The following is a 24,130-nucleotide window of genomic DNA, read 5'->3' as shown; positions in this document are numbered from 1 at the left end:
AATGTGTTTTCTCTCTCTCCCTCTCCCCTCTCCTGCCTCTGTCTGTTTCTCTGTTTCTGTCTCCCTGTCTTACCCCTACTCCCCAAACCCCCCCTTAACCCTGGATGTCCTGGGACTTGCTATGGACACTAGACTGGCCTGGGACTCACAGATATCCCCCTGCCTCTGCCTCTTAAGATATGAGATTAAAGACATGCACTACCACACCTAATTAGCCCAGTTTTCTTTCTTTTTTTAAAAAATTTTTATTAGATATATTTCTTTACTTATATTTCAAATGTATTCTCCTTCCCGGTTTCCTGTCCATAAGCCCCCATTCCCTCCCCTCTCCCTCCCCCATATGGGTATTCCCTCTATATATCCCCCTTATTGCCCCCTCCCATATTCCTCTTCATTGGGGGGGTCCAACCTTGGCAGGACCAAGGGCTTCCCCTTCCTCTGGTGCCCCAACAAGGCTATTCTCTCCTACCTATGCAGTTGGAGCCCTGTGGTCAGTCCATGTATAGTCCTTTGGTAATGGTTTAGTCCCTGGAAACTCTGGTTGGTTGGCATTGTTGTTTTTATGGGGTTGCCAGCTCCTTCAACTCTTTCAATACTTCCTCTAATTCCCTCCAAGGGGGTCCCGTTCTCAGTTCGGTGGTTTGCTGCTAGCATTGACCTCTGTATTGGTAGCCCAGTTTTCAAATCTAACAGAGCTGAGCTTCCCACTGTGTGAACGGTCCAGGAAGGACCTGCCTCAGGAGGCCTGTCACAAACTGTATGACAGCTAAGTGGAGGAGAGCTTACTGGATTAGTCTACAGATCTTCTTTGGAAATGTAGACTTTTTTAAAAAAAAATTAATCAATTTGCATGCGTGCATGGGTTCCTGTGTGTTTGTGTGTGGCTATGACTGGACACTAGTTTGACCCCTTTAAACTGAATGTCTGTTTTAGTTACTTTTCTCTGGCTGTGATATAACACTCTGATGAAAATAACTTACAGAAGAAAGGATTTGTCTCACAGTTCAAAGTTCAGGCTGGTAGAGCTCAAGCTAAGGAGGCAGAAGCATAACCAGGCAGCTGTCACATTGTATCCATAGTCGAGTGTGCCAGGTGTGGTGGCACACTTCTAATCCCAGTGCTTGGGAGGCAGAGTCAGGTGGATCTCTGTGAGTGATTCTAGACCAGCCAGGACTACCTTGTGAGATATGTCTCAAAACAACAGTGTATCAGCAGAGAGCAATGTCTCAAATCAACAACAGTGTATCAGCAGAGAGCAATGAATGCTAGGCTGTCTGTCTGTGGTCTTTCTTTCTTTCTATTTTTTACATTTATTTCTTTATTGAGGTATGTGCCATAGCATAAATGCTTGGGAGCAGGGCCACAGGGTAACTTGTGAGAATCTGTTCTGTCCTTCTACCCTGTGGATTCCAGAAAGCAAACTCGGGTGATCAGGCTTACCAGAGACCCTCACTGTCTTCCATTTTATGCAACCAGGATCCCAGGCAGGGAATGGTGCCACCCACAGTAGGCTTTCCCATCTAGATTAACCCAATCAAGACAATCTCCCACCAGTTTGCCCAGAAGCCAGGTGACCGGTCTCCCAGGGAATTCTAGATGTCATCAAGTTGACAATTTAGGCAAGCCACCACCACAAAGTTCATATGATAAAAATTCTAAGTGGCCAGCCTGGGCCTGGTAGATTATCAAGTCATAGCTACAGGTTGGACTCTTCTACTCCTCCTCCTCCCCCCCTACCCTCTCCTCTACTTCCTCCCTCTCCCCCCTCCCCCCTCTTCCCCTCCCTCCTCCTCCTCTGTTAGTGGTAAAGATGAGTGGCTGGTTCTTCAACCCCAGGTTGGACCAGTGACTCCAGTGACTCCAGGCTGTCACTTCCCAGTCAGTCACCTTGAGTACTAACTGATGACTATAGCTTCTGTGTAAGAAAACCCCATGGTACAAATCTTCTTAATGTCCCTGTGACTTTCAGACCCCACCTGCCCTACACCCCTTGCCCGCCCCAGATACCCCTCTGCCTGCATCTCTGCCTGTCCATCACTTGCTGTGTGTCCTTGCCTTGCTCCACCCTTTTACCCACTCGCCCAGCACCTGCCCTATGCCCCTTGCCTGGCTCTGTAGTGTCCAAGAAGAGAGGAGTCCCCTCCTCTCCGTTCCTACTCTCCTGGCTACAAGGTTTGAACATTGAAAGCCAAGAGCCTGAGTCCTAAATAGTGGAATGAAGAGATGAGGTTGGGCTTCAGGACTCCTGTCTGTCGAGTTGACAGCCTGCCAGTGTCCTCTAGTGGATTCCCTCATGGCACCTAAAGTCTGGTGTCCTGTTGGGGCTCTTTCTAGTTTGTTCTGTGTATTCCTAAATGGGCATACCACATAGATTTAAGTTGAGGGTCACCAGAATGGCTCATGGGTAAACGTACCCAGTGGATGATCTGAATTCAAATCCTGGGACCCACGTGGTGGAGGAGAGGACCAGCCTTCACAAATTGTCCATTGTGCTGTGGAAGGTATGTGGACATACACAAGTGCACAAAACCAGCTGAATAAATAAACATTTGTTTTTAAAAGAGCCAAGTCTAGGGGTTGGGGATTTAGCTCAGTGGTACAGCGCTTGCCTAGGAAGCGCAAGGCCCTGGGTTCGGTCCCCAGCTCCGAAAAAAAGAACCAAAAAAAAAAAAAAAAAAAAAGAGCCAAGTCTAGAAGTGATGCCTCACATCTGCTGAAATCTTAACCTTGAGGCTGAACTTGGAACTTCTCTCCCTTGGGGTGGAGTGTGACCTGTGTGTGACAATGGTGCAAGCTTGGTTTGCTTCTCTCTCACAGCCCTCCATGCTGACCTCTCCCAGCCAAAGCCTGAGCCCAGACCGACAGCCACATGACCTCAGCATTGACATCTACAGCCGGACACTGTTCTGGACCTGTGAGGCCACCAACACCATCAATGTCCACCGGCTGGATGGGGATGCCATGGGAGTGGTGCTTCGAGGGGACCGTGACAGACCAAGGGCCATTGCTGTCAATGCTGAGCGAGGGTAGGTGTCCCTAGGGTAGGACAAGCTGTAATCCACTCAGGCCATGTGCCCATTGGCAGGCCCTGTGTACCTGTAGCGCTGGCCTCATGGAGGCTAGCCAGTGTCTCCAGCATTGTACCAGGATCCCAAGCTGCACAAGCAGAAGGTGAAGTCTAGAGGGGGGAGTTGGGAACCCTGAGAATGTCAACCCTGCTGCATGGGCCTTGTACCAGTCTGTTCAACTTGATATTTGGGGGCTGCACAGTTCTTCCCCAGACACAACTCAAAATATGTCCTTTCTGGAATCTCCCAACACCCTTATGTGTTTGTCTCATAATCCCTTGTTGATGAGAGAGTCCCTGAAGCTTAAGGACAAAGCTGACCTTGCAGAGAGACTCAGGCAGCAGCATGCTAGCCTTTAAGTCCTGTGTGGCAGACAAGCGAAGCAGGTGTTAGATTGGTAAGGTGTTGTCTGTGGGGTTCCTGATGATGATCAGAACCTGATGTTCAAATCCTGACTCCTGCACTTCACCACCTCAGTGATGGTGGGCAGGTGGACGGGTGGGCAGGTGATGCAGCCCTCAGAGGTTTGATGTTCCTTTCTGTGATGGTGATGTCAGCAACAGTGTTATCCACATAACTGTCGCAGACACTTGCTGTCTCAGAGCTTGGAGGTCCACTGTTCCTGTATCGGCAGCGTCCCCTTCCTCTGATGCAATGGGGCACAGTCTCCCAGCTGTGGTGACTGCCAGCATTCTTTGAAACATGGTCTTGTCACTTCAGGTTTTTCCCTCCCACCACATTGCCTTTCTTTGCTTCATGGCTTTCTTCTCTATTTCTCTTCAATAGCTGTCACTGGATTTGAGGCCCACCCTCACACTCAAGGATTTTACATCCTAGTATTTTCAAAGGCCCCCCTTTTCCAAAGAAGCTCACAGGGTGGCATGAATTTGAGGGACACTCTTCCCTCCATGAGATGTGACCCAGCAGCCTGTAGGACCAACTGCGAGGGGCCAGGGCTGCTGCTGCTTGGGTGGCAGTAGGGTCAGGGACTGGGCTGGTGCTGTGGATGAGGGGCAGTGGGGACTCACAGCAGCCATTTTTACCTGCTTCTTCCCTGTGCTATGTTTCCACAGGTACATGTACTTTACCAACATGCAGGACCATGCTGCCAAGATTGAGCGAGCCTCCCTGGATGGCACGGAGCGTGAGGTTCTCTTCACCACCGGCCTTATCCGTCCTGTGGCCCTTGTGGTGGACAATGCCCTGGGCAAGCTCTTCTGGGTGGATGCAGACCTAAAGCGCATTGAAAGCTGCGACCTCTCAGGTATGCATCCTGGATGTCTCCAGTCACTGAGTCCTCTGTCTGCAACAGTTAGGGGTGAGCCTCCCATGACCCCCCAGCCTTCCTTGCTAACAATAGGAATGGCAGCTATCATCTTGTCCTGGGACTTGCACTGAGCCTGGCATTGCACTGCAGCTCTGCATGTTCATACGTAACCCAAACCTCATGGGGGCCTGCTGTGAGCCCCTGGAATGTGGAGAAGTGGGATTCAGTACTTGGGGGCGGGGCTGGATCCTGGCAGCTTTTCTTCTAATAAAAGTTATGTGACTGGGGAGGTGGCTCTGTTGGTAAAGAGCTTGCTATGCAATATAAGAGTCTGAATTCTGACCCCCAGCCCCCATGTAAAAGGCCAAGGACTGTGGCGCATACCTGGAACCCCAGTGTTAGGAAGGCAGAGTCAGGAGGACCTCTGAGGCTTTCTGGCAGCTAGTCAGTGAGCTCCAGGTTCAGTGAGAGACCCTGTCTCAAGAAACAGGGTGAGAGCCAACCAGATGACTAGGTACTGTAGGCATATGATTCACAAGCATACATGTGGACAAAATACCCAATCATATAAAATAAATATTTAAAAACACTTTTAAAAGATTGGATGTAGTGATATATGCTTTAATCTGAGCACTTGGGAGGGCGTGGCCAGGGGAATCTCTGTGATTTTAAGGCCAGCCTGGTCTACAAAGACAGTTCCAGGACAGTCAAGGCTACACAGAGAGACCCTGTCTTTCATTCATTCATTCATACATTCATACATTTATACATTCATTCATACATACATACATACCTTGAAGAAATAAATGAGAGTGAGACTTCTGGCCTTCATATGTTTGCACACATATGTAGATAAATATGTCCACATAATATTGGGTGCAGGCGGGGTTGGGGATTTAGCTCAGTGGTAGAGTGCTTGCCTAGGAAGCGCAAGGCCCTGGGTTCGGTCCCCAGCTCTGAAAAAAAGAACCAAAAAAAAAAAAAAAATATATATATATATATATATTGGGTGCAGCCCCCCCCCCCCCCCCCCCGCGTGCCTGTCTCTATGGTGTCTGTTCCAACTCCCAGCCCTGGAGAGTGTAGAAATGCCCCAGACTCTCTAATGGTCCTTCTTTAAATCTCCATTCTCCTGAGCACAGTGGGCCTGGCTCTTCACTCGCCTGCCTCTCATGGAACCTTTATGTTAACCCCAGGGGCCAACCGCCTGACCCTGGAAGATGCCAACATCGTGCAGCCAGTAGGTCTGACGGTGCTGGGGAGGCACCTCTACTGGATCGACCGCCAGCAGCAGATGATTGAGCGTGTGGAGAAGACCACTGGGGACAAGAGGACTAGGGTTCAGGGCCGTGTCACCCACCTGACAGGCATCCATGCTGTGGAGGAAGTCAGCCTGGAGGAGTTCTGTATGTGAGAGGGGACAGCATTTGTGGTGGGGTCTCCTGGGGGAAAGTGAATCAGCCCTGCTGATGTCAGATGGGCTGCTGGGGTGAGAGCCTGTGCCTGAGGACCTCATGGGCTTAGCACCTAAGGCCAGTGCATGTCCACATGTCTCCCTCTGTGATCATTTTGTTTGCTGATGTGCACAAGTACCCAAGTCTGCTTTTTAAAAAGTGTCTGTCTGTCTGTCTATGTATCTATCCATCTACCTACCTATCCACCCTTCTACTAATCTCATTCTGTCCATCTGTTTGTCCATCCATCTGTCCATACATACATACATACATACATCTCTGTCATTTGCCTATATTTATCATCTATCAGTTTACTTTTGAGATATAGTCTCTCTAGGTAGCCCAGGCTAGCCTGGAGTTCTTGACAGTCCTCCTGAGTGCTGGAATTCTCTGAGTGTGGGGGGATGGGGGGATGCATATCATGGCGATGATTGTATGATGAAGAAGCCCACATGCTTCACTGCTAGGAGTCCAAGCACAGAGGAGAGAGGTGGGATCCCCCTGTCTCCTGTGAAGACACTCCCCACCCCAACTCCCTACCCCACTCCCATGCTCTCCACTTTAGGCTCCAGCTGTTATGTTATGGTTTTGTAGTCCTCACAGTGAAGTCAGATCTCTCATACACACTAGATAAGTACTCTACCCATGAGCTATACCTCCAGCTAGGCCCCACTCCTCAAAGGTTCTGCTGCCTCTTAGTAGTGCCTCAGTGGCAAGAGTATACCTCTCCTGGGAAGCCCTAGGAGCATAGTCTGCATTTCCAGGGTTCAGAACTGAGGCCACCCCTCCATGCTGCCAGTCCTCCCCTCATCCCATGGTGCTGAGCCTGTACCTGGGGCCCTCTTTCCTCCCACTCCCTTTGCTGGAGTCCCTTCTGCTACCTGCCAAGGCTCAGGGTATGCTGGGACTGTGATGGAATCGCACAATAATGTTGAAAACAATCTTAAGTTGTGTTTATCATACATGTGTATCGTGTGTGTAGGGATGGGAGCACGTATGTCATGGAGCGTGTGCAGGCCAGAGAGCAACTCTGGAGTTGGTTCTTTCCTATCCCTTCTTTGGGTGTCCTGGATACTTTTCCTGTTGCTATGATAAAGATCATGATCAAAAGTAAGTGGTGGAGGAAAGGGTGTGCCTGACAGGTCACTGTCTATCACTGAAGGAAGCCAGGGACCTAAGGTAGGAAGTAACTGGGTGTCAGGAACTGAAGCTGAGGCAGTGGAGGAGCACCGTTACTGGCTTGCTCCCATGGCTTGCTCCGCCTGCTTTCTTATAGCATCCGGGACCACCCTCCCAGATGTATTGTCAGGATGAACCCTCCCACATCAACCATTAACCTGGAAAATACCGAGAGACATGACCACAGACAGTCTGATACAGGTAGTGAGGCTCCTTCCCTCTTCAAGTGGGTCTAGTTTTTGTCAAAGTGACAAAAAGCTAAGCAGCACGGTGGGTTCCAGGGGTTGAATTCAGGTCACCAAGCTTGCCTGGCCAGCTCTTTCACCTTCTGAGCCTTCTCTCTGGCCTTCTCTTGTTGTTTTAAGTAAGTTTCTGATTTTGTATTGGGTGACTGTGTTAACCCAGGCTGCATGCTTGCCATAGCAGCGTGTCTCGTGTGCTGTTAATTCTACTGTGAGACTAGGGAAGTACCTTATTGACCATGCTCATCTGCCCACCTCATGCAGCTTGGCTTCCAGGTCAGAGCCCTTGGCTTGGCCATGTGTCTTTTGCTGTCACTCAACCCTATAGGTTGGGAATCTATAACCAATGTCTGTAGAATAACGTGGAATACAAGTGCTTTGGGGAAGGTTGGGCAATCTGCTTGAAGCTGGGTTGAGCTCTGAAGCAGTGAATTAGCCACCTGGTGTGGCTTGAGGCAAACTTCCTGTCCTGTGGGTCACTGGGGTTCTGCAGAAGTGAGCTCTCTAGATAAACAGCTTTTGCATAATGTGCAGGTGCCAGGCAGAACGCCTGAGTTCTAGCCAGGTGCGTTGGTGCATATTTGTAATCTCAGCACTCAGGATGCTGGGGCAGGAGGATTGTAGCAAGGGTGAGGTCAGCCTCCTTTAGATAATGAGTCCTAGGCTAGCCCTGGCTACACAGTGAGACCCTTTTTCAGTAAACAGGGCAAACAGGGTCTCTCTATTCTTCTGGCTTCTTGCAAAGGCCACAGGCCTGCAGAATGGCCACGGTGTAGTTGGAATGGTAACATCTCTTGCCTGATTATTTCCACAGAAGGCCAGGCTCTAGCCATAGCTCCTTGTAGCTAAGGGGACAGAAGAACCAGCTAGCCTTTAGAGAGCTGGAGTAAGGACTGGGGATATTCTGTGGATAATTAATGTGTGTGTCTGAGGTAAGGGCAGGAAGTTCTCAGATAATCTCTCCTCCATGCTGTAGAGTACCCAGTGTGCTTTCTTATGAGATTCTATGGCCAAACTTAGGACTGAGCACAGAACAAAGGTTTTTGTGTATAGCTGTGCTGTCCACATATGTGTTAGCTCTGGCTGCCTGTACTTTGCGCCTAATAGTGGGGTAACTGTAGGAGACAGGCTGACTGGGGAAGTGGAAATTAATTTGCTTTGTGGTAACAAAACAGAACAGGCTTGCTGACCTCTGCTGTAAACAGTGGGTGTCCACTTGGGTTTTAAAGCTGAATAGCCCCAGCATGGCCTCTAGAGTCACATACCTGCAGTGGAACGTACAGGGCCACAGGATGCTGAGGCAGGAGGATCTAGAGTTAGAAGCCAGCCTGGAACATGTACTAAGACCTCTTTTAAGAGAAGAGGGATGGTTTAGTAGGTAAGTCCACTTGGTATGCAAGCATGAGGTTCTGAGTTCAAATCCCTAGCACCCACATAAAAACCTGGGTGTAATCTGAAACCTCAACTCTCTGAGGTGTGGACAAAAGAATTGTTGGGGCCAGGCTGGCTCCAGGTTCAATGAGAGATTATGTTTTATGTTCAAGGAATTGAGGCAGAGAATGATGTCCATCTCTGTGTGTGCACGGATGTGTACATCCCTTATAGTGCATATGTGTGTGCCCGTGCTCGTGCAAACACACACACACACACACACACACACACCACCAACAGAAACCTGAGCTTAGGGCCGGGGGTGTAGCTCATTTGTAAAGGCTTCCCCAGTGTACACAAAGCTCTCTGGATTCTGCCCTAGCACTCCCCACCTACCTTTCTTCTGTCTTTTCTAAATATACTTGTCATTGGGTTTAGACATGCAGATCACCCGCAGTGACCTCATCTTGGGATTCCTTACCTGTTACATTTGCAAATACCCTGCTTTCAGTTAAGTTTGTGCTCATGGCTCATAGGGTAAGGACATGGGCACATCCATGGTAACAGCAGAGAAAGCAGCAGGAAAACAGTGTCCAGCCATGGTAGGAAGGGTAGGGGTGTGGGGCTAGGGAGACAGGTTGGGTGTTCCAGATTCTGTGTTCTTTTTTTTTTTTTTTAACAACTCTTCAACTCCATTTTGTGCTGCCCATATCCTATACTTCTAGATGTGTGGCCATCCACTGGAATGTGGTTGACCTGTCTACCAGAAGCCACACCCTTATAGCAGTCTGACTTCTCCCCAACCCCACAGGGGCCATCAACTGTCCAGAGCTGCCCAGCTAGGGATAGTGTCTTCTGAGCACCCTTCCTCTTCAGACTGGAATGGTGACTGGGTTGATCTCGTGCTGGTGGCATGATTACTGTGTGCTCATAGTACAGCCCTGCTGCCAGACCCAGTTTTTATATCCGTTTCCGTGTTGGTGTTGATGAACTGGGCTGGGATCAATGAGATGGTCTATGGGAGTCTGACCTTTGCCTTCCATACACCTTAAGCTCTGAGGAGGAAGGTAGAGGCTGACCTGACTCCATCTTGCTTTGTCTCTACAGCAGCCCATCCTTGTGCCCGAGACAATGGCGGCTGCTCCCATATCTGCATCGCCAAGGGTGATGGGACACCGCGCTGCTCATGCCCAGTCCACCTCGTGCTCCTGCAGAACCTGCTGACTTGTGGTGGTGAGTGACTCCTTGGGACTTGGAGTACAGAGCAATAGCACTTGCATGCTTTAAAACTGCAGTCCCTTTGGCATCTAATCTCCAAAGCATGTTATTTCTTTACTTAAGGGCGCCTTGGAGACCAGGGGTTAATCATGGCTGTTATTCCTCAGCTACCCACTTTGGTTTTTTAGACAAGGTTTCTCAATGGGAACTGGAGCTTGCCGATTAGGCTGTGCTGTCTGTCCAGTGGCCTCAAAGATCCTTTTGTCTCTGCTTCCCCACAACTGGGGTTATGAGCATGCGCCATCACACCCGGCTTTTTACATTAGGTGCTGGGGATTGAACTCAGGTCTTCACACTTGTGTGGCGTATTCTGATTCCATTCCTAGTAGCTGAAATATTTAGAAAAAAAAAAAAATCGAGAGACAACTTCTTCAGCCCAAGTGCTATTTAGCAGTGTGTTGTGAGGGGCAGGGTGGCTCAACGGTAAGTATACTTGCCTAGAAGTATTTGTTTGATCTCTAGATACTCGGGAGTGTTTCAGCTGTCTCTGTTCTGATTTCTACTTTAATTCTGCTGTGGTCTGAGAGCTTCTCTTGCGGCATCTCTGTTCTTTATATATTGACGTGTGCATTATGGCCGGCGTCTATTCTGGACTCAGTCTTGGTAAATGTTTCATGTGTTCTTGAGAAGACTGGGGATTCTACTGTTGTCAGGTGTAATGTTCTAGAAAAAATTATTAGGTTCAGTTGATTGATAACACAGATCAGTCTTCTTTTATCTTTCCTGACCGCTCAGTCCACTATCAGTTACTGACACGGCTGTTGGATTTTACAACAGATTTAAACAAAGATTTCTTTTTATTTTGTGTGTATAGGTGTTTGCCCGCATTCGTGTCTATGCAGTGTACAGTGTCCACAGAAGAGGGCATCGTATCTCCCACAACCAGAGTCACAGCAGTTTTGAGTTGTCAGATAGGTGCAGCCAGAGCTCTTAGGGTCTCTCTAGTCCCCTAATAACAGATTTCTGCTTGACCTTTCTCCTCCCCCTCTATCTATTCTTTTCTCCTGGGGCTGCATGGTTGTGGTGGTGGCGTGTCATCAAGAACCAGGTCAAGGAAGGCCCAGGTTCAAATCCTGGACTCTGACTGCTAAGATGAGTGGCCTTCAGCTGGATACACACCGTTTGTGAGCCGTTGCTTCCCCTGTAGAGACTGGGAACGTCTACCTGGCAGGCTGGTTTCCCTTTCAGTAACAGAGCACTTGTGGGAATGGCCATAATAAAAAGTGACAGTCTTTGATGTCCTCTTGATTAAGCATACTTCCAGGGCTTCCTCTCTATTGTATGCTGGGCAACCTGGGAAGAATTCTACTTTGCTCGTCCTCCGGGAGCTCCTGGGAGCATCAGGCTTCATGCATGACCTCACCCTGTATACTTTGGGCTTTGAGCAACTGGACACTTGTTCTTTTAATGGCCAGTCTTGCTCCTGGGAGACTGGTCTGACCTCTCTTACGCTGCCCGACACTTCGAACCTTAGAGTTTGGCCAAGAGCAGAGAGGACATTTTGTGTCTGTCCATTCCCTTTCCCTTCTAGTGGCTTTAACAGACTTTTGGTCTGAAGTTGTCTGTGTGGCTCTCATGGATGCCTGAGCCTCGCTGCCTAGAGCAGGAGCTATGAAGTGGTCCCCACTGATCCAGGCCTGGTATCCATTTGGAAGGATGTGCCTAGCCTACCATGAAACTTGGAACTCCCTTTTGGTTTGTTTGTTTGTTTTTTTTTTTTTTTTTTTTTTTTTGATGTTTTTGTTTGGTTCGTTTGTTTGTTCTTTGAGATAGTGTCTCCTGCAGTCCAGATTGGCCTTGGGCTTTTGATGTAGTTAAAGGCAACCTCGGATCCCAAGTGCTGTGATTACAGGCACGTGCCTTTATCCTCGATTTGTGGCCCCTTCCTACAGCCTGAGAGATGTGTATCTTCTACGCAGACACTTCGAAGTCTTCCATGGCCCCTTGTCTGGCCGCAGGATGAAGGACTTGCTGAGGCCCTTAGATGGGAGCCTTATGATATAACAAGCAGCAGGCCTGCCAGGGCCTAACGTGCCACAGCGCTTCAGCAGTACAGCCTCCCTGCCTCTGTGTAGCTGGCCCTAGCCACACACCTGTCCCTTCCCCACAGGCTTGTCACTCATGCAGTGGCACCTGGGTGTAGAGAGGAGGATATGGAGGCTTTGAGAAGCCAAGGAGCATCTCAGGTTTTCATCCTGAATATAGTGGATGTCACGATTGCTACGTAATCCAAAGTTCACAGTCAGTCCATGCTCCGTATCAAAGGAAAGAGACATGTGGGGGCTCAATGGATAAGAACACTTAACTCTGCAAGCATGAAGACCTGAACCCAACCTCCAGCAGCCACATCAAAAACAGGTGTGACTCTTTGGGCACCTGTAACCCCAGTGCTATGGGGAGAAAGACTGAGACAGCGTCACCGAGGCTTGCCGACTACCAACCTAGCTCCAGGTTCAGGGAGAGACCCTTTTTCAAAGCATTAAGGTTGAAAGTGATGGAGAAAATTGTTGTTCACGCCTGCATAGGTGTATGCACCTGCACATGCATGTATACATACGCACGCACGCACAGAAGGAAATATGAGAGAGACATTGAGGATGTATCTCAGTTGGTAGAGAACATGCAGGAGGCCCTGGGTTCAATCCTTTGCACTGTGTTGACCAGATGTGGTGGTACACACATGTAACCCCAATACTATGGAGGTAGAGGCAGGAGGATCAGAAGCTCTTGAGGTCTTCCTTGACTATACAGCAAGTTTGAAAGCAACTTTTTCATCCCTGCCTTCCTTCATCTGTCCTGGGGCTGAAGGTGTCTCATGAGCAGGAGGCAGTGCCCAGGGCACTGCTGACACAAAGTCAGTGCACTGAAGCCCAGCTATGCCTTTGTGAGGCTCACTGGGTGGAACCTGCATGACTTTGGTCTCCTTCCCTCCCCTAGAGCCTCCTACCTGCTCCCCTGATCAGTTTGCATGTGCCACTGGTGAGATTGACTGCATCCCTGGAGCCTGGCGCTGTGACGGCTTCCCTGAGTGTGCTGACCAGAGTGATGAGGAAGGCTGCCCAGTGTGCTCTGCCTCTCAGTTCCCCTGTGCTCGAGGCCAGTGCGTGGACCTGCGTTTACGCTGCGATGGTGAGGCTGACTGCCAGGATGGCTCGGATGAAGCTAACTGCGATGGTGAGGCCCTGCCCTGCCGACCCTGGCTGCTATCTCCCACCCACATCCTGTTAAAGTCATTTGTCTTGCCTTCCTACACACCAAGCACTGGGCTCCATTTTTGCCTCTGGGGGTGCTAGAAAACAGTTAAATTGGCAGGCCCTCTCGGTGGGGATCAATGAAGTGAGTTTTAGGCACAGCCTGAAGCAGTGCTCCTACCCCATCTGTCCTACTAGCAGTTGACTTAAAGAGAGGCTGAGGCCCTGCTCCCATTTCCACATTTGGTAGTGACCTCTGCAGAAATGTGAGACAAATCCAGTGGTCGGCTAGTTGCTTCTAGGGCGCACACCCAGTACAGTGTCATCTTCAAAGGCAGTGCTGCACTGCACCATCTGTGGGACAATGCTGGCCACCTGCGACCACTCTGACCAGCAAGATCTGCATTTTATATACAACTATATACTTTTTTCTTTCTTTTTTTCTTTAGAGAGAGGGTCTTATGTAGCCTAGGCTAACCTTGAGTTTGCTTTGTATCTAAGGATGGCCTTGAACTTCTGATTCTTTTTCTAACCCCTGCTTGCTAGGATTATAGACACACATTACCAATGTGATATGTTGAGGACCAAACCCAAGGCTTCCTAAAATGCTAGGCAAGCACTCTATCAACCTAGCTACATTTTTTAGGCTCTTTTTTTCTTTCCTTTTCTCTCTCTTTTTCTCTTTCTGCTTCCCCCTACAAGACAAGGGTTTCTCCATACATCCCTGGCTGTCCTGAAACTCTATAGACCAGGCTAGTCTTGAACTCCCAGAAATCTGTCTGCTTCTTCTTCTGAGTGCTGAGATTAATGGTGTGACCACCACAACCTGGCCCTCAGCCTTCTCTTTAGGGCACGTGTGAGTGTACGTATTTGTTTGCGTGTGCGCACACACATGCATGTGCGTTCATACGCGCAAAGCATCTTTATCTGCCAATCAGTGGTTCTCCACCTTCCTGATGCTGTGACCCTTTGATACAGTTCCTCATGTTTTGGTGAGTCCCAGCCAGTTGCTAGTTCATAGCTGTAATTTTGCTACCGTTATGAGTCATGATATAAACATCTGATATGCAGGATATCTTATGTGACTCTGTCAAAGGGTCTTTTGAACATCCCTCCCCCCCCAGGAGTTTGTGACACCCACAGTTTGAGAGCTGCTGCATTAAGGCATCTCGCTGGCCAGCCCTTAATTAAGATCTTTTTAAGTTTAATTTTATATGTAAGGTGTTTTGCTTGTATGTATGTATGTGTACCTGCCTGGTGCTTTATATATAAGGTGTTTTGCCTGTATGTATGTGTGTGTGCCTGCCTGGTGCCTTCAGAGGCTGTGGATTGCCTACAACTGGAGTTACAGATGGTCATGAGCCACCATGTGGATGCTGGGAACTGAACCCAGGTCCTCTGGAGAGCAGCTGGTGTCTCCTGGCTGCTGACACATCTCCTGCCCTCACTGACCCTCCTGTAGCTCTTTCCAGTGCAATGCATCTCTTAGTACTTGCTGTGCATGTCCCTCTAATATATGACTCACACTGAACTTTGTCACTTGCTACATGTTCTTGGCACCAGAGACCCAGATCTGGCCCTGAGCCATTCTTGTGGCATTCTTCCCATCTCTGCCCCAAGCTGCTGGGTTATGTTCTTGGTGACTCAGAAGCTGTCTGCCACTCTCCTGCATCCTCATTCAGTGTGACCCGATGTTCTGTAGGGGACAAGACCTAGAGTGACCTTAGCAGGTTTCTCTGTGCAGCCATGGTGATTGCCCTGCAGCTCAGCAGTGCTCTGAGGATCTGGTGGAAGCTATGATGACTGCACGTGTGTCCAAACAAGGTAGCTGCCTATGTCTGTAAATAAAGGTACACTGCTCTGGCAGGCCCAGTTACTCCTGTACCTGTGGGCCACTCTCAGGTTAAACAGGAGCACTTGGTGGTTGGTTACAGAGCCAGTAATGTCTGCTTCTAGTTTCAGAGTGCCATATGTGATCAGCTTAGAATCCCTCCCTCATCCCACTCACCTGCCTACTCTCCTCCCCACCAGTAGCAGGTGCTGGCCCCCTACTTCCAGGAAGGAGAGAGTGCTCTTGTCTCCTGGCCCCAGGTTGGCCCCTGGAGCATCCAGATAGATGGTTGTGAGAGGATGCCAAGGCTCTTCCCCCTGGTGCTTCCTCAGTGTGCTGTGTTCTGCAGGTTTGCTTGCCCACTCTCCCCTAGATATCAGAGGAGATGGCTTTGGTCCCTACAAGTACAACCTCTACTTTCCTGGAGTTCTGGGCTCCACTGACCCAGCCCACCGTTGCTACAGAAGTGGCAATTCTTGCTGACTCGACTTCCCGGAAATCCTGCTGTCCTTGCTCTGTGCTGTCTGACTCAGGCTGCATGCCTCCTGGGCACAGGCTGGGCATCACAGTCTCTTGCTTACTGTCATGGTGAGGTAGGTCCCTGTGCCCTCTGGCACTGAACGGACCTAGGAACAGGGGTCCTGTTCTTTAAGACTGGATTCTCCATGATCTTTTCTAGCTGGGTCCTAGAAAGTATTCCTGCTGTTGGACCTTCATTTGGAACCAGACCTTTGTGGTTGGAGGCAAAGTTGCTGCCCTCTGGCTCCTCTGAGCACCGCCCCTTTCTCCCCACAGCTGTCTGTCTCCCCAATCAGTTCCGGTGCGCCAGTGGCCAGTGCGTCCTCATCAAGCAGCAGTGCGATTCCTTCCCCGACTGTGCTGATGGATCTGATGAGCTCATGTGTGGTGAGTGGTTTCAGGCTGTCCCCTGGTGGGGTGGGGTTGGGTGTGGAGGTCAGGTGGAGCTGTGGGACTTGAGGCCTCTGGGAGGCTTCATTTAGTGAGAGTCCTACTTTTGTTTCTGTTGCTGGGATAAAATACCCTGACACGAGCAACTTGGGGAGGAGTTTGTTTGGATTCAGTTCTAGGTTTCAGTCCATCATTATGGGGAGGTCCAGGCAGGAACTTGAAGCTGCTGATCACATCCACAGTCAGGAGACAGAGGGAGGAGGGGTGGATGGATACACACCTACTCATCAGCTCTCTTTCTCTTATACAATTTAGGGCCAAAACTCAGGTTCCCATATACCCACAGGCCAACATGATCTAGACTCTTCCCAAGTGACTCTAGATTGTGTCAAGTTGATGACACTAACCCTCAGAGAAAGGCAACAGTTAGAAAGCAGAGGCTGGGGGTTGGGGATTTAGCTCAGTGGTAGAGCGCTTGCCTAGGAAGCGCAAGGCCCTGGGTTCAGTCCCCAGCTCTGAAAAAAAGAACCAAAAAAAAAAAAAAAAAAAAAGAAAGAAAGCAGAGGCTGAGCTGTGGCATTTCCTAATGGAATGGAATGCTGGCAAGGCCAGATGTGCAGAGGCTGGCCCGCTTGGGAGTCTGCCTCCCTGTGAGCCGTTGGCCTCAGATCTCAGGAGCAGAACTTTTGCCACTGGGATCTTCCTTGGTACAATCTGCTCTACAACAGGAGAACCCGAGATTGTGTGGGGGCCCCCAAAAAGTGAAGTGTACACATTTTACACACTTATGCACTTATACATATGCCATACACGTCCCTTGAATAACATTGACTGATGCCCAAGGGCGTGAGTGTAACGACTGGATAATAGGTGGCCGGGAAAGTCAGGGAGGCTTACTAGATGCTGTCAATGGAGGCAGGAAGGCACTGGAATTCCGGAGAGGTTAATGCTTTGCTGCCCGACCTCTGCTTCTGGAGAGGAAGGCATGTGGGAGAGGGCAGTTTCCCCTCAGACTCAGACACCATCATAGGTTAGAAACTTTGAGCGCTGACTTTTTTTTTTTTTTTTTTTTTTGGTTCTTTTTTTCGGAGCTGGGGATCGAACCCAGGGCCTTGCGCTTCCTAGGTAAGCGCTCTACCACTGAGCTAAATCCCCAGCCCCATGAGTGCTGACTCTTAAGTGGCCCAGCTTACATGGCAGAGTTGGGGTTACTGATGTCCCCTGTCTTCTGCTGGGCAGGAGCCTCATCTGGTGAGGTCAGCACCTGGGCTGCCATAGGCCTGGTGCATTCGGTGACACTTCCCCACACTCAGGCCCTGTCCTCTGAGGCAGAATGTTTTTCCCACCCACTTTAGGTTGTGGACAGTTAGGAAGGAATGCAGTTGATGTCTACGGGGTGGTTGGTTCCCAAAGTGAACACACTCTTGCCAGCTGAATCAGGGATCTGTCCTCGTTCTGGTGGCCTTGCTATTGGGATGAGCTAAGGGCTCTGCCTCTGTGGACCCCTGTAGGCTGGCACTCAGTTACTCACACCTGATTCCGGATCACCCATCCCAGGTCTACCACGGCACAGGGAACACCTGCTGCCAACCTCCATCCAGTGCACTGTTGGGCAATGCCATGTGGGCATGGTTCAGGGCCATTGGAAAGGAGACAGTGTTGGCCAGGGAGAGAAGAGGGTGAGCTTCCTGGCAGGCCCAGGCACCTCAGCAGTGGTCCCAAAGGGAGCCATATTCCATGTCCCCAGCTCATCTCCTTCATGAAGCTGCTGGGGTTTGGGCAGAGCACTTTGAGTCCCAGTCAGTGTCTTATAGAGACTTGGATAGCTTGCCCTGGGATAGCCAGACACCCGGACCTGCTGGAGGTAGAGACAGCGTCAGTTGGGACAGAACTACCAGAGTAGGAATTTCATGGGCATCAGGGCCCAAGGTTCTGCTGGGTCACAGCGTGTTTCCCGTGGGAGGTCATCACTTTGGGATTAATGTGGGTGATCTTTCCCTATCCGACAGAAATCAACAAGCCACCTTCTGATGACGTACCAGCCCACAGCAGCGCCATTGGGCCTGTCATTGGCATCATCCTGTCCCTCTTCGTCATGGGCGGGGTCTACTTTGTCTGCCAGCGTGTGATGTGCCAGCGTTACACAGGGGCCAGTGGTCCCTTTCCCCACGAGTATGTTGGTGGAACCCCTCATGTGCCTCTCAACTTCATAGCCCCAGGTGGCTCACAGCACGGTCCCTTCCCAGGTGAGGAGCCTGAAGCGTTCACTCTGTGTTGGAAGTGGTTTGGTTGAGTTGTCTGGGAAGAACCTGGAGGGCCGCCCGCAGAAATACGGTTTATAATTGCAAGTTCTCAGGGGCGACACTTTGCTTCAAATCCTGTCAGTAGCATGGTGTGCCCATATCTGTGTCTCGTGAGGGTGAAAGTGCCTGTTTGCTCTGGGGCCGTCATAGAGACTGTCCAAACCTCTGCATCTTTGGCCTCCTCTCCTGGCCCATTCTCACTAAGTCTCATCAGGTCTGCCACGTTCAGAGGTTGATGTGATCTGATTCTTTGTAGGGGCAGAGGGCAGGACTTGTCAGGGGCTGTGACAGCATCACTGTCCCAGCATTCTTGGGCTGCCTGGGTTCTGTGTGGTATGCTCTGCATTCAACCCCTACAGGGCTCTCCTCTCCAGTCTCTCCAAGAGTCACTTGGATAGCCTACACTGGTATAGCCAGAAACCCAGACCTGCTGGAGGTAGAGACAGTGTCCATTGAGACCCAGCTCCCTGAGTAGGAATTTCATGGGCATCAGGGCCCAAGATGGGCGTTTGTCACTCTGACCCACCTTGCCCTTCTCCACAGGCATCCCGTGCAGCAAGTCCATGATGAGTTCTGTGAGCCTGGTGGGGGGGCGGGGCAGCGTGCCCCTCTATGACCGGAATCACGTCACCGGGGCCTCATCCAGCAGTTCATCCAGCACAAAGGCCACACTCTATCCACCGGTGAGTGAGGCAGGCAGGTACATGGGTGGCAGTGGGAGACTCTCCTGTCAGTGCTGGCTCCAGCAACTCTCTGGGTGACGGCTTTCTAGAGCTAGTGCTTCTTCCAGCACCCAGAGAAGGGTGGTGAGCGATCCCCCACCTCTCACTGGTGCCATTGCTTCTGTGTAAGAGAAGGTGGCCTGTGGCTTTTGGGATGCTCTGTAAACCACTCAGTTCAGAAGGAAGTGTGGCTCTGTTCTTAGAGTGTGTGTCCCAGTCAGGAAGTGGGTAGGGAGATGGAGATAGAAGGATGTGGAATCCAAGGTCGTCCTTGTTCACACAAGGAGCTCAAGGGCAGCCTGAGATACTTGTCTTTCTGTCTTAAACCCAGAATAACAATCTGGTGTCAAGTGCACACTTTTAATCTTAGCGTTCAAGAGGCAGAGGCAGAAGGATTTCTATGAGTTCAAGACTAGCATAGACTACATAACAAGTTCTAGAACAGCTAAGTCTACATAGCAAGACATTGTTTAAAACAAAACAAACTCGAAGACAAAACTCAGAGAATAAAGGAAATACAGGAGCAGAACTGTCGCCTCTAATTTCAGTTATTCCTGGGACTTTCCGGCGTTCAGGTGATGGGCTCACCTTACACTGTGGCCTTCAATGCCTTGCTGGGCCTGTCTAGCCCAGGTGAACTTTTTCCACACTGTTCCTACCAGGAATATCTGTGATCCCCACCATGGCCTTGATTTCTTGAAAACAGATGGTCATCTCCCAAAGGGAGACAGCCAGGGAGGATGCTTTTTGTGCCTAAATATTCTCTGGAGTTTTCAAATCTGAGTTAAGGTGAGGGGCCAGCTCTCTCCCAGCCACACTCTACAGGGAGAGTTACTCTACTTGCAGAGAGTAACTGACCAGCCCTCTCCCATGAGGAGATGCCCTCCATGAGGCAAGCTGAGGAGGAACCTTGATTCCAGGAGTACAGCCCAGAGTGGCTTGTTGCACAGTACGACTCTGTAATACTTCTCCCATACCCCTGAGGACACATGCTAGCATCTGTCCTATTCCCCAAAGGGGCTCAAAAATATAGCTAGTGCCAGACATACACATGCTGGCTTTTCCCTGTGCACACCCCTGTGGTCATTTCATTTCTACATTAGACGCAGGAAGAAGTCTGTGACTAATAATAAACTTGAATAATCATAAAAGTATCCCGCAGTAAGTTAGGTGAACTTAACAGTCAAGATAGGGCTAATGGTATGGCTTAGCAGGGGCAAGGTGCTTGCCAATCTGCCTACAACCTGAGTTCAGTTCTTGGAACCCACATGGTGGAAGGAGAAAACCAATTCTCTCAGATTGCCCCCCAACCCCCTCACAGGCACGTGTGCCTGCCACCAAAGAATACATTAATGTAATAAATGTTTTTAAAGAGTCAAGGCAGTAGTATTTTTAGGCCTAAGTTGATTGTGATAACACTTCCTAGAGGACAAAACCACAGTGGGGGCTACAATAATGGGTGTCCTTGGAGACCTTGACACTTGACTGCATGCTCTGTAAACACTTTGCCTAACCCAGGTCTCGCAGCTTGCGCAAAGGCAAGGACAGCCCCTTGAACTTCTTCCAGGTCTCCCTAGGGAGCCCCATTTTGCCAAGGGTCCCCTCCCCCTTAGGGTGTCCCTTGTTGGTGTGTCGCCACCCTTATCATGCCTCCACTCTTCCTGGGTGGTGGGGCTGAGGCCGGTGTTATCTGTGGTGACAGGACAGGAGCTCCAGAGACATCTGGAGTTCAGAACACCCCTGTTTTGTAGTCACATAGCTATCTTGGCTGGCAGAGACAGCCCAGAACTACCTCTTGTTAGTTAAAGCCTGCACTCTGTGGGCTGAACATAGTCACAAGTCTGCAGACCTGCACTTCGAAGTGGGGTCCCCAGGAAACCACAGAGCCAGCTCTTCAGAAGTAGCTACTCCACTTGCACCCATAGTGTGCACACGGTGCAGTAGCCAAAGAGCACGGAATAAGGATGCTAAGTCAAATGGGCCCCCGCAGGTACACCCTGTGAGTTCTGCTCCACACGGCCTTGAGCTCCTCTACCTGCCACAGCCTTCCTAGTGCTTGAGATTACAAGCGTGCACCCCTACTCCTAGCTTTTGTAGGAAGCTCTTTCTGTAAGCTCTGAGTCATAATTTATGTGTTCGTAAGGTATGAATTTAATTTTCTCCAAGAAGGAAGTGTCTTCTTTTTTTTACCCCCAGTTTTAGGTCATTGTGAATTTATGCTCAATCACAGGGAATAATACCCCCACCCCAGTCTCTTTCATGGTGAGAGGCTGCATAAGTGCTGCCTAGTATAAGCAGAACATAGGCATGATTCTTTGAATGTGGCTTTTACCAGTTTACACATGTGCAGATTGGGGTTGTAGCTCAGCGGTAGAGCGCTGGCCACACATGGCTCTGGCTCTAGATTCAGCCCCTAGTACCACACAGAGAGAGGATAACATATTGAGGCTAGTTGCCAGGACAGTTTTAGCTGAGCATTGTGGCTAATGCCTCTAGTCCCAGTACTTGAGTGACTGAATCTGAGGATTGCCATTCCTATGAGGCCAGCCTGGGATAAATGGTTATAAAGTCTGTCTTTTTTTTTTTTTTTTTCCCGGAGCTGGGGACCGAACCCAGGGCCTTGCCCTTGCTAGGCAAGTGCTCTACCACTGAGCTAAATCCCCAACCCCTAAAGTCTGTCTTAAAAATAAAATTTAGCAAACCTGCATGCACCTTTAATCCATACCTGGGAAGCAGAGACAATAGGATAGCTGTGAGTTCAACGCCAATCCGGTCTATATAATGATTTCTGGGCTAGCCTACTTTACATGGTGAGCTTGAGGTCAGCTTGGTTTACATAGTGAAGCCAGAGCTACATGGTGAGACACTGCCTCAAATAAATAAACAAATGCACAGATAAGGAAATAGGACAAGTGAAGTAAAATGATTGCTCCTGAAGAGTCTGCCCTGAGCCTGGCCTTTGATGGTAGCAGTGCTGGCTTGTGCTCCGTGTCCTCGGACATTCCACTTTGGCGCATCCCTAGGAAAGGTGTGCATGGTGACCGCAGCCTGCCTGATTCCTTATTGGGTGTAAATGAGATGCCAGCTTCTTCTTTGTCATAGGTGAGGTCATGGGGAGCTGTCCCAATCTTAGTGCCTAAATCTTGGTACCTATCTGGGTGCCTTGGTTTGTCATTTTGAACTCTAATGCTATAGGGGACAGTTCCCCTTCCTGCCAGCAGAGGGCCACACTTCTAAGACCTGTTGCTGTCAAAACATGACTAGACACCACCACCTTTGGGAAAGTGTCACTAGCTCAGATAGAGAACAGAGCCACAGACCTCAGGCTGGCAAGCTGAATGAGTGGTTCAGGCAAGAGAGGCTTGGAATAACCCCTGCTCACTCTCCTCAGATCCTGAACCCACCACCGTCCCCGGCCACAGACCCCTCCCTGTACAACATGGACATGTTTTATTCTTCAAACATCCCATCCACTGCCAGACCATACAGGTAGGAGTCCATCCTCACCTTCCCTGTGTGGGCAGAAGGGCCTTGTCTCCATCCTCCTTAGTGTGTGTCCATAGGCTCTATCTACACTGTTTTCCTCTTTTCTCTGGGCTCTTGGGGGGCTACTGCTGTGTGTGAGCTCAGTGCTGGCTGAGTGCTGTTCATACACTGAGTGAATACCTACATAATGGGTTTTCCTGTTGCTTGAGGCACTTGGAGCTTGGCCTTGAAGGAATCCAGAAGGGTATTCACCCCCAGTGCTGTCTCATTGTAGGAAACCGGTGCTTAGGCCCCAGGGCTCAAACTCCAGGCCCTGCTGTGTCTCAGCCCAGCCATGGATCTGGCCACAACCTGACTAATGTAACCTCTGTTAGGGTGTTTTTTAAATTTTGTGTGTGTGTGCACGTGTGTGTATGTGTGCATGCGCGTGCGTGCACCTTGCCTGTGATTGAAGAGGTCAGAGGCATCCCCTGGAGCTGGAGTTACACATAATTGTGAGCTACCTGATGTGGGTTCTGGGACTTGAACTCTGGTCCCCTATAAGAACAATACATGTTTCTAAGCACTGAGCCATTTCTTCAGCCAAGCGGTGGTTTTTGCTCCTTTCTCAAGATAGTGACCTATCTATCTGAGCTGGAAACCCCAAAAGCTGGCTTGGCCTGACTCCAACCCCCAAGTTACATTTATTGGGGTTCTTAGACCAATCCTCGTGAGTGAGAGTGGTGTTATGAACATTCCTAATACTGGGGTGATACAAATGCCTAGCTTGCTCTTTTTCATAAGGTCCCAGTGAGATTCCATCAACATTCACACCAGAGAACTAGTGAGTCTCTTGGTTGGTCTGTCTTAGAGGGCTACAGTGGCACCTGCCCCGCCTCGAAAGTCTTTACCCACCGTAGATGCCAGTGGTATAGATGGAGCTTTCCTTCAGGAAATCTTCCTGAGACCCCAGGCCAAACAAATTAGAGCAGAGTTGCATACAAATGGCTGGGAGGTGCAGTGGGGGAGCCACTGAACTATCAGTGTCCTCTCCGGCCACTTTTTCTATCAAGGAACATCAGTTAACAGGACAGCAGGTGATGGGCTCCGGTTTGCAGACTCAGCTGATTTGATGAAAATGGCTCATGTTGCTCAGAGAACTCACATCCTGTGACAGAGTGGCCCCAGAATGAACCGGAGAAGCAGGATGGTGGTACACTGCTGTGGTTGTAGTAACTAGGGAGCCTAGGGTGCCAGGGTGGGTATAACTAAGAGGCTACCCTCTAGGTACTCTGGCCTCAGCCCCAGAGGGCTACCTGCCAAGGCCTGGAAAGAGGGTTAGGGCCCCACCTACAGGGCTCTGGGGGGACCACACTACCTGGGTCCCTGGTCTATTGGATCTTGCAGGGTGTCCCTGTCTGCCCTCTAGTGGCCATTTCTGGGAACTTTTGCACTGGACTTGTCCCAGGCTTGCAGCCCCTTCTGCACTGCTGCTCAAGCACCAGCAGTGACTGCTAGTGTCAAAGTATAACATGCATCCTGTGCTGCCAACCCAGAGTTGTCACTGACTCCGCAGCTCTGTCTGCCACTGTCCCCAGACTGGAGATATCCAGGCCTGCAAAGCCCGTTCCCTGAATCTTCCATCCTGCCTGCCTTTGCTCTGGCGTTACTCCAAGGCATTGTCCCTTTCACGGCCTGGCCGAGGCCGAGTTCCATGAGATGCGTGTTGCCACTGTTTCAGCCTCCCATTCCTGCTCACAGTGTGACCCCAGTATGGTGGGTCCAGACTCTGAAATAAACCATGATCCCTGCCTTGGTAAGTTCAGGACCCAGGCCCTGATGCAGAATTT

The 24,130-nt window shown here is 50.0% G+C and overlaps 1 protein-coding gene across 2 annotated transcripts in view; it reads left to right on the top strand.

Annotated features, from left to right (window-relative positions):
* The window catches only part of Lrp5 (LDL receptor related protein 5), a 103,362-nt gene that overhangs the window by 77,865 nt on the left and 1,367 nt on the right, over positions 1–24,130 (top strand). Inside the window, 9 exon segments of one of the 2 annotated variants that reach the window (NM_001106321.2) lie at positions 2,818–3,026; positions 4,142–4,332; positions 5,532–5,741; positions 9,689–9,814; positions 12,797–12,988; positions 15,677–15,787; positions 17,800–18,036; positions 18,637–18,776; positions 22,207–22,304. In NM_001106321.2, coding sequence (NP_001099791.2) covers positions 2,818–3,026; positions 4,142–4,332; positions 5,532–5,741; positions 9,689–9,814; positions 12,797–12,988; positions 15,677–15,787; positions 17,800–18,036; positions 18,637–18,776; positions 22,207–22,304 — 1,514 coding nt within the window. 2 annotated transcript variants of the gene reach the window in all.

The sequence above is a fragment of the Rattus norvegicus genome, chromosome 1 (assembly GCF_021556685.1).
Source record: "Rattus norvegicus strain SHRSP/BbbUtx chromosome 1, alternate assembly SHRSP_T2T, whole genome shotgun sequence".
Lineage (NCBI taxonomy): Eukaryota > Metazoa > Chordata > Mammalia > Rodentia > Muridae > Rattus > Rattus norvegicus.
This window is presented reverse-complemented; position numbering and strand designations above follow the sequence as displayed.